At 45.8% G+C, this 10432-nt stretch overlaps 1 protein-coding gene across 1 annotated transcript; it reads right to left on the reverse strand.

The window, feature by feature from the left end:
• Nucleotides 1-851: 851 nt before the first annotated feature.
• ncbp3 (nuclear cap binding subunit 3) lies at nt 852-9964 on the reverse strand. Its single transcript, XM_049591143.1, has 13 exons — nt 9580-9964; nt 8710-8775; nt 7298-7403; nt 7063-7188; nt 6518-6643; nt 6280-6440; nt 6069-6177; nt 5649-5748; nt 5464-5573; nt 4925-5240; nt 3871-4019; nt 3611-3793; nt 852-3471 (listed from the first exon to the last, which is right to left on the reverse strand). Exons 1-13 carry the CDS (start codon nt 9889-9891, stop codon nt 3149-3151), a joined length of 2187 nt encoding a protein of 728 aa, XP_049447100.1. The 5' UTR covers nt 9892-9964; the 3' UTR covers nt 852-3148.
• Nucleotides 9965-10432: the final 468 nt, after the last annotated feature.

Genomic DNA, 10432 nt, shown 5'->3' on the forward strand with positions numbered 1-10432 from the left:
GTCATCCAACACTAAAACTCTGATTAAAGGCTTTTTAATCAGGGAACACGACTGGAGCTGCCGTTAAAGACAGACACGTCTCGACTCAGACATTCACGCTCCCCTCAGGATGAACCATAATCTCTACAAACGAGATCTGCAAGACCAGATTTTGGTATCAGAGTGAAAGCCCGTTGCAGAAACTGTCAACAACTAAATGGCCCTAAAGTGCTCCACAGTTTCCGCCCCGGGCTTTGACCCGGAAGTCCAATAGCATTAAATGGGTAAGAGAAGAAGAAGCCGGTAACAACATGGAGAAATCTACATCCAGAGCCGTGACTTTTTGGACGGACCAAATGTACAGAGCTGTAAAGTTGTCCACCATGGTAGCAGTTAGCTGCTAGCTAACCGTAGCTAACTTGTTTGTCCATTGTTTGGTCTGTGACGTAATAGGTCAACAGGAAAAAGGTCCAACACTAACAAGCTGAAAGGGGGCATATCTCCACCTATCGTAGAGGAGTCGCACATACTTGGCTCAATAAATGGATTCCCCTCCCGTGCTTGTATACTGGGACAAGGACAGTAGGCCAGTTAGATGTCCTCGTCCAGCTGGAACTGTGACTGGAAACGTCCCATTCATTGTTGCATTTTCACCTTCGGACAATTTAGAGTCACCAATTTACCTGCAGATTTTATAAATCTGCAGAGTCACCAGTATAAGATGAAAGTGATATAATAAAAAATATTCTGCAGACAGATGTTTAGAAACACCATCAGATGTCAAAGTGTTTAAAGTAAGAGCCGTGCTCCTCCAGCAGAGACTCAACTTGTTTTACTTCTGACATGTTTTCACAAAGTGTCAAAACTCAGAGTGGACGACAGTGACAACACTTTATTTTACAGGTCTGACATATTTCAATCCTTTCCACAAGTTTCCTGAACAGAACTCTGTAACCTGGCGCTGATGACAGGAGAGGAAATCTAACTTAAAACAGCCGCAACAACTAAAATCCATCTGCAGATCGGCTGATGATAAAAAAAAATTTGTAGTTGCTGCCCTGATTTAAACCCAGGTGTCCTTCAGATACGCTGCCTGTGGACGTTACTCCAATAATTCATTCTGTTTGATTCATTTGTCTCTATTTCCCCTCCAAATAACACAATGCATTCTGGTAAAACTCAACAGGAAGTCCTGCAGACGTGTAAAATAAAGCTTTTAGCCAACACTGTAACAGTAATCTAAATTCAAGACCACCTGTGACGTCGTGGCCTCTGAGAGTTTAGATTAAAAAATAATAAAAAAAAAAACAACACGACTGATGTGAGTGGACTGATATAGGAAGTACAACAGTGTTGATGTCCACACAGACAGGAAGCAGCTGATCAATAACAGAAAGTGATTTTTTTTTTTTTTTTTTAAAAGTGGAAGAAATTGCTCATATCTGGAAATAATCCGTCTCTCCTCTGGTTTCGTCACGTCTCTTTTCTCTGAGTCTGTTTCATCAGTTCGTTCTATTTCAGAGCAACGTCACAAGTCTGCTCACACTGAAAACGTAAAAACACTTCGTCCTGGATCTGATCTGATCCTGGGTCTGATCTGATTGTTGCGGCCGGACGAGCTCAAAGCATGAAGGAATGGTCCCGAGCGCTGACGCAGGTCGAGGGTTGGATTCTCAGAGGAAGTCCATTCAGGAAAAAAATAACAATCTTAGCCCGACCAACATCTCCACGGTGACGCAGGAATGATTTACTGAAAGTTTGGCCAGCTGAGAGGAGTGAGAGAATCTGATTGGGTGTCAGGGGGAAAGCTTCCCATGATGCTCAGTTACATCCTGACAAGAAAACAACCGAGAAACGGCTGATATATATCAGCACAGATATTTCATACATAAACAGGAGTGTAGATCTGGGCACACACATGTAGAGGGGCCCCAAACCCTCCCCCCTCCTGAAAGAGACGTGAAACGACCACAACACACCAACCAATCAGCTCTCTGGGTTTACTGGAGACAAACTGTACCATGTCTTTTTGTGGTCACTTTGCATCTTGGTGGTGGTTTTTGTTTTGCGTCTCAGAAGTGGTCGTCAATTTGTGTCTTTCAGTGGTCGTTTTGCGTCGGTCATTTTGTCTTTCTGGTTGTTTTGCGTCTGTCTGTGGTCGTCATCTTGTGTGTCTCGGTTTCTGTCCTTTTGGGCATCTTGGAGGACATTATGTGTCTCTGTGTGGCAATTTTGCATCTTTTTGCATCTTCTCGGTCACCGTTTTGCATCTCTCTGTGGTTGTCAGCCTGTGTCTTCTTGGTGGTCATAGTTTGTGTCTTTGTGGTTATTTTTTGTCTCTCGCTGTGGTCGTCCTACTGTGTCTTGGTGGTCGTAGTTTTGTGTCCTTTTAGGACACTTTTTTAGTCTCTTTGTGGCTGTTTTGAAACTCTGTCTTGTCGTGTCTTTATGGTTGTCTTCTGTTTCTCTGAGGTCGTTTTAAGTCTCTCTGGTTGTTGTTTTGCCTCTCCTGGGGGTTGTTGTTTCTTGTCTCTTAGTGTTTGTCATTTTGCAATGTCAGAGGTGGTCGTTCTGTCTTTGTGGTCATTTTGCATCTTTTTGTGATTGTTTTGCGTCTCTTGGTGGTTGTCGTTTTGTGTCTTTGCAGTCATTTTGTGTAATTTTAAAGTATCTCTGTTGTCGTTTTGTCTCTTTGAGGTCGTTTTCCGTCTCTTTCAGCGACACTGTGCAGGTGAAGCGGAGCTCTCAGGTGCTGCAGCTGATCTTCAGTAATTATCCGACACCGGAGACGAACAGATTCTCTCTGACACCAGACTCAGTTTCACAGAAACACGTCACAGGTTTGTGTTTCTCTGTAAATGTTCGCTTGGATTTGGTTGCGGATTGTCAATATTTAAAAAAAACAAAAACAAAAAACAAACAAAAAGAAAAACACCATCTGGAGATCTACGTTTATCTGACAACAAGAAACGATAACAGTCCCTTCTATCACTTCCTGTCGGTCCACTGGGTCGTCCGTCCTGGACTGTAGAGACAAATATGGAAACAGAAAACCCACCACACTGGCCTCAGATCAGCTTCATGTCTTTATATTATTGTACTTGGAGAAAACAGCGATATGAAGTCCTCCCCCCCTCCTCCCCACTCCCCCTCCCCCCGCAGCTCAGTCTCAGGCGTCAGAGTCGTCGCTGCTGTCGCGGCTGATCTCGATCTGCAGCGACGGCAGGTTGTCCAGCCGGCTCTTCTTCATCTTGTGGGACATACGCTCCTGTTTCTGTTTGATCATGGCGCCCCACATCTTCTGCAGCGTTGAGTCGTCTTCCTCCTCCACCTCCTCTTCCTCCTCTCCGTTGCCGCGTTTCCTGCCGCTGCCCTCGCTGACGTCCTTCCTCCCCGAGGAGAAGAGACCCGCTGACCGGCTGCTCGACCTACGCTCGTGATGGCTGCCGCTGCTGTCGTCTTCAGCGGAGCCGAGTCTGCTCCACAACCCACCTGCAGGGGAGGAGGTGACGAGGAGGTGACGAGGAGGCGAGGAGGCGAGGGGGTTAAAAACAAACATCATAAACAGGCTCAGACATAAAGATCATTAATCTGTTGTTTGTTTTACAAGTTATGAGTTCGGCCTCCGTACCTGTCTTCCTGTCTTTGGATGAATTGGAGTAGACGCCTCTGGTGTCTTGACTGGCCACGCCCAGTCTGCGATGCACGTCTCTGATTGGTTCTCTGGCCGGAGGCGTGTCTCTGGTGGAGACGGGGGAGGGGGAGCGCCGTCTTTCGGGAGAGTAGCGTCTCTTCCCCAGCCGCTGCCGCACGTCTACAGAGGACACAGTCAGTTAATACATCAGATGTATTTGAATATTAATAAGGAGGAGGAGCTTGATGAGGTCACACCTGTCTTTCCACTGGTGACCACCGGGGGCGTCTGTCTGTGCTGAGACAGTCCCTGTCTCTTCTCCTCCAGCAGCTGACGAACGTCTGTCACCTTGGCGGGAGACGGTGATTTGGCCCTGGGCTGTGATCCTGACCCACCAACTCTGTTCCTGCTCACAACAACAAAATAAACACAAACAAACATGAGATAAACAAAGTCTCTGCAGGTTAAACAGACTGATAGAGACCTTTTTAACGCGGGAGAATAAAATTCAACACTTGGCCGCCATATTCGAGAGGGTAAAACCCGCCTGTAAACAAGTGACAGTAAACAGAAGAGCGTCTCTTCTTCTGGATATAAAGAACCGTAAAGTTTAAATTTCTAGACTAATTTCAATGAGACCTTTTAATAATTGTGTTTATGATCTGTGAGTTGTTAAAAAAAGTTGTGTCTCATATTTAGTGTATAATCACTGCAGGACGCTCTGAGGAGGAGTGTGTGTTCAGACCAAAGATTCATGATGAAACGAGGTGAAACAAACACCTACTGTCGATGTAAAAAGCTGCTGGTTCACAGGAAGTGACCACCATGAGACGGTGTATCATCTCTAGTCAACAACTCCAAAACCAGCATCAGATGGACTGTATTCATAATCAATACGCCACAATAATATAAATAACCAGCGCCAATTCATCAGTCAATGAGAGTGTGTGTGTGTGTGTGTGGGCGGGGCATAAGCACATACAGCCAGCAGCAGCGACCCACCGTCTGACACCGGCACACCGTGAGGACAGAAACACAGAGGAAGCTAAAAACGTATCTGTTCTCTTTAACTGGCTCTGAAACTCTTTCTTTTCTTCTTTCTTCACACTGCTGCAACTCTTAAAATCTTACTGGATTTTATGATTTACAGTTTTACAACTCTGACTTTATGTCATGATTTTGACTCTTTATGATTTTTAAGTCTGTTTATGTTCATTCTGTCTGTTGTCTTGTCAGCGCTGATACTATCGTTATCCTGAAGCACTTCATCTACATCGCTGTAAAACAGTGAGAATAAAGATGGCGGCTGACCGGATGCTCTTCAGCTGAGTGTCCAGCTCATCGGCGTACATCGTCATCTTCTTGCTCTTCTTTGGCGACGGTGTGGAGATCATCTTCAGCTCCAGGTCATAGTCCATCTCGTCCGACTCCGACCACGGTGACGGAGAGCGCTCCGCGTGGCTGCGAAGCCCCGCCCCCAGCGAGCGTGAGCCACTGCCCCTTTCGCCTCGCTCTTTGTACTCGACCACCCTGTCGTCTGAGTCCATGTCCTCGTCACGTTCCTCCTCCTCCTCCTCCTCTTCCTCCTCCTCCTTGATGGGCTCCTCGGGCAGGTTGACCAGGTCAGCTGGAGAGAAGAGGAAGAGGAGGAAGAGGAGTGAAAGCTGTGTCCATGAAGGAGCGTCTCCTTTAATCAGAGCTCCTGATTTAATTAATGACACAGTATTTTAAACTTCCTGTTTCGCCTGCGTTCTCACATTTAGCATTTTTAGAGCATCAGCTTGTTTTATTCAATAAAAAATAGGTTTCGTGTCTATTGCTCAGACTGAGGTGTGAGATCAAGTGTTTACCAGAGTGTCGATGTGTGTATGGCGGCGTGTGTCCCATGCTGTCTCCGATCAGAGGCTTCTTGCTCTTGATGACGTCTCGCTGGATCCTCCGGTTGTGATACCTCCTCTTCCTGCAGACACAGAGGACGTTAAAGACAAACTGCTGCTTTAAACAATCCGGCGAGTGAACCATGTTTGAGTCTCACCAGGAGTTACTGAGGATCCCCTTCATGCCGCCGTAGTTCGGGTTGCCGTACTTCATGTAGTATCGGCTGCGACGAGCGGCGCCCAGCTCCTTCTTATCATCTGTGGACGAAAACACAGAGTCAGTAAAATGTTTTTGTCTTTGTGTTTTTAATCAAACCTTTGTTGTCAGCTGTGGTTCAAAGTTAGGACGGGTTTAAAACAGTGTTGTCTGAGGCCACGATCACACAGAGAACACGCTGCAGGTTACAAAACATGAGGCGCACCGCACCGCCTTTTCTTCTTCACACTGAATGCTGCTCCTCCCTGAGGGCGGAGCTTCAAACAGGCGTTCAGGGTGAGAAGCCTCTGAACTGAGTAAACTGAGTTTTAACTGGAGTTTTAAGTTTAACTGAGGATGGCGAGGTTTGACCTGAACTCACCGTGTGTGGCGAAGCGCAGGAAGAGTTTGTTTCCTTTGAAGGCTCTGGTGGCGGGTCGCAGGTCGTTTCTCAGCAAAGACTCTCTCTCTGCCCTCGACAGGTCGTCCACCTGAGACACACACACACACACTCAGCTGTTCATGTCGTCCATCAGTTATTGGAACGGATCAATACACCTGATCAGGATGTGTCGGAGTGAACTCTGCTCCACCTGAACGCTCTCCGCCTTCGTCTTCTGCTCCGCCTCTCCATCGCTGTCTTTCACCTCGATCTCCTCACCGCTCTTCTTCACAGTTTCCTCCTCGTCCTCTTCCACCTCGCCCTCCTCCTCTTCATCGTCCTCATCGTCATCTGACCCTTGACTCCGGCGACCTGACGGGTGAACAAACACACGGTCAGTTTTGATCCCTCTGAGAACCTGCTGAGTGTGTCTCCGTACGCACACTGACCTTTGCTCTGTGCGCCGGCTCGCTCCGTCCTTTCTGTTTCCGCGGTAACTGTCTGCTCGTCAGGCATCCGGCTGCTGTTGATGAGGGCGCGGATGGATGTGTTGTCATCGAGCCAAACCACGTTACCTAGGAAACAATCAGGTGGTGTTAAGACCCATCAGGTCCTCACTGAGCTCTGGTGTCAGGTTTTGTTTTTTCTAACAGTCACATTCAAAACATGATTTTATTTATTTTGTTTTATTTTTATCTTATTCTGTTTTATTTAATTTCATTTTATTTCACTTTGTTTTATTTTCATTTTATTTTCTTTAATTAAATTAAATTTGAATTTATTTCATTTTATCTTATTAATTATTTATTTTTAAACGCTTGATGAAAATTGATGAAAAAGGATGTTGTGAAGAATTTAATTTCTTTTTGTAACTTTTACTGTAACAGAGTATTTTTACACTGTGAATTAGTATTTTTACCACAATAAAGGATCTGAATACTTCCTCCACCACTGTGTGTGTGTGTGTGTGTGTGTGTGTGTGTGTTACACTCACAGGAAGTGTCGTCGATCCACTCGATGTGTGCTGGAGGATATTCCTTAAAGTATCCGAAGACGTCCTGTGTGCTCATGTCGTCCACGCCCGTCACGTAGATGGCCTCCATGCGCACTTTGGGGATAGCTGAGCACCACAGAAGAAGAAGAAGAAGATGACAACAGGTTAATACAAACACCTGTAAATGGTCACTCTGTGGTCATGTGACATGCAGGTGTCAGGCGACTCCTCCCACCTTTCTTCATGGTGTCTTTATCGAGGAAGACGTTCCTCTGATCGACATGCTCCTCTGGACGGAAATGGAAACGTCTGGCTCGCTTCTCTTTTCTCTCGATTGCCTCCTGACGATGAAAACACACGTCAACATTGGACCATATTCTGAAAGTGTTTCTGAGTTTAACTGTATTTTCTCGTCTGTGTTGTGTTAAAGACAGACGTCCTGTCGACCACTCTCATCCACAGGTTAGAGGGTGCACGTACAGTTTACAGCATTTGATATTTATTTCAAACATCTATCTATCACTCACTGACCACTTTATTAGGTACACCTAGTTCATACTTTTCAATTCTTGGTGTCACAGATTCAACAAGGTGCTGAAACATTCCTCAGAGATGTTGGTCCATATTGACATGATGACATCACACAGTTGATCCATGATGAGAATCTCCCGTTCCAGCACATCCCAAAGGTGCTCTATTGGACTGAGATCTGGTGACTGTGGAGGCCATTGGAGTACAGTGAACTCATTGTCATGTTTGAGATGATGTGAGCTTTGTGACATGGTGCGTTATCCTGCTGGAAGTAGCCATCAGAAGATGGGTACACTGTGGTCATAAAGGGATGGACACGCTCAGCAACAATACTCAGGTAGGCTGTGGTGTTTAAACCATGCTCAGTTGGTACTAAGAAAATCTCCCCCACACCATTACACCACCAGCAGCAGCAGCAGCCTGAAGCGTTGATACAAGGCAGGATGGATCCATGCTTCCATCTGAATGTGGTTTTTCCAATCTTCTATTGTCCAGTTTTGGTGAGAAAACCCGTGTGAATTGTAGCCTCAGTTTCCTGTTGTTAGCTGACAGGAGTGGCACCTGGTGTGGTCTTCTGCTGCTGTAGCCCATCTGCTTCAAGGTTGGACAAGGTGTTGTTGCTTCAGAGATGCTCTTCTGCACACCTTGGTTGGAACCAGTGCTTATTTGACTTCCTGTTGCCTTTCCATCATCTTGAACCAGTCTGGCCATTCTCCTCTGACCTCTGGCATCAACAAGGCATTTTGGCTCACTGGATATTTTCTCTTTTTGGGACCATCCTCTGTAAACCCTAGAGATGGTTGTGCTGAAAATCCCAGTAAATACTCAGACCAGCCCGTCTGGCACCAACAACCATGCCACGTTCAAAGTCACTTCAATCACCTTTCTTCACCATGTCTACATGACTAAATGTTAATGAGCTGCTGACACCTGATTGGCTGATTAGATATTTACATTGATAAGCAGTTGAGCAGGTGTACCTAATAAAGTGGTCGATGTATATATGTGTGGCAATTCATGATCCCTGCTGCTGTAAGACAGTGAGAACATCTAAATAAAATGGTTGGAGGACTGACTGTCTGTCTGTCTGTCTGTCTGTCTGTCTGTCTGTCGTACCTTTGAGTTGACATCAATCCCGGTGATGAACGCTCCAGCCTTGTTCTCATATCGCCGGCTCGTATCCTTCAAAACAAAATCCAACAGCACAAAGACCCTTTAATGAGACACCTGTCAGCCCCTCTGATTGTGACTCAACCAAACACTGACCTGATGATGTCACATTTAAAGTTGAGACCAACAGTTTAAATGAAAACTCCTTTCAGACTAAAACTCTGACATAACACCTCCACTGAGCGTTACACCAAACTCCCGTTCAAACAACACGTATTTCAATTCTTATCTAGCACAATAACACAGTGACTAGACACCCTGTCCCACCTGAGGCAGGTGAACCAACAGGTGACGGAGACCTGCAGTGATCCATTCACCTCCGCAGCTGACTTTAGTGTGCTGGTGGGAGGATGAGGTAAAACTACCTCTAAAAGTTCATCAATTTCTCTTTAATATGTGATTATTAACGTGCCGAATTGATCAGAGACTCTGTGTGTGTCAGAATCATCAAACGTTTTTAATAATCATTAAAACGCTCCGTTATTTCGCCGTTAAAAACGTTTAATTTCCAGTGTTCTTACCGAGGTTTGGTGGCACGGTGACTCCATCCAAACACGCTACATGAAGCAGCTTCCAGCAACAAGTGAGTGAAATAACAAACAAGTGAGCGGCCGCTAAACAAACACGTTTTAACTCTGGACCGGCTCGTGGTAACAGCCGGTAACCGTTGGCCCGTTAACGGTCACAGTGCTAACAACTACAACCGGAGAGAGACAGCCCGGAGTCGACGTTAACACACGCCGGCTCTTGGTGCGCTCCCGCCGGCCGCCAGAGACGCCAGTCCCCGGTCTGACAAGGCCTCAACCGGACACTTACCGGTAGCAGCTCCTTCAGGGAACGGTTAACGGAGATGTCCTCCGCCTCCAGCTCTCCCTCCTCCACCTCCATCGGTTCGGCTTCGCGGGCATCTCTGTCCGACTCGGAGTCGGAGTCGGAGTCCGAGCGGTCCGAGCCGCTGTCTGATTTCACCGACACCCGTAAGCTACGTACTGCCGCCATGGCGCGAGCTGCGAACAACGGCCGCTGCTGCTGGAGGTGCTGCGGCTGTTTTGTAACCCGGTAATGATTCTGTCCTCCCGCTTCTTCTTCGGTGGTGTTGAGGCGGGAACAGACGTCACACCGGAGCATCAGCGCCACCCGGTGGATACTGTGTGTCTGTGTTTTTATCGCCTCAGTCTGACATTTATAAATGAAATTAAATCAAACTAAATTTAACAGTAATCTTATTGACGATCGTGTGATATTATATAACTTACTGAAATTTAGTTTATTGTAATAATATTATATACTGTAATTTAAACTCATTTAATTCACGTTAAATTAATCTCTCTATGTTTATTGTAATTTGATTTAATTTACCATGATATAATTTAATTCAATGTAATATAATTTATTGTAAAATAATTGACTGTGATTCAATTTATTTTATTGTAATATTACGTAGTTCAAACTCATTTAATTTACCGTCATTTATTCATTCATTCATTCATCTTCTAACCGCTTCATCCTCTTGAGGGTCGCAGGGGGGCTGGAGCCTATCCCAGCTGACACTGGGTTTTGATTACATGCAGCCGTGCGTATACCAATTAACATGCTCTAACTTTTGTTTATCACGTCAAAATATGGAAAAGTGGAACGCAGGGTTGGAAATTAACTTTTTTGTCCACCT

Source organism: Epinephelus fuscoguttatus, linkage group LG12 (assembly GCF_011397635.1).
Source record: "Epinephelus fuscoguttatus linkage group LG12, E.fuscoguttatus.final_Chr_v1".
NCBI lineage: Eukaryota > Metazoa > Chordata > Actinopteri > Perciformes > Serranidae > Epinephelus > Epinephelus fuscoguttatus.

Coding starts and splice junctions, on each gene's coding strand:
- ncbp3 (XM_049591143.1), bottom strand. CDS start 9,891: ATGCTCCGGTGTGACGTCTGTTCCCGCCTCAACACCACCGAAGAAGAA. Junction 5,574..5,648: donor GGGATCCTCAGTAACTCCTG/GTGAGACTCAAA, acceptor CTGTGTCTGCAG/GAAGAGGAGGTATCACAACC. Junction 4,020..4,924: donor ACTCAGCTGAAGAGCATCCG/GTCAGCCGCCAT, acceptor TGTTGTGAGCAG/GAACAGAGTTGGTGGGTCAG.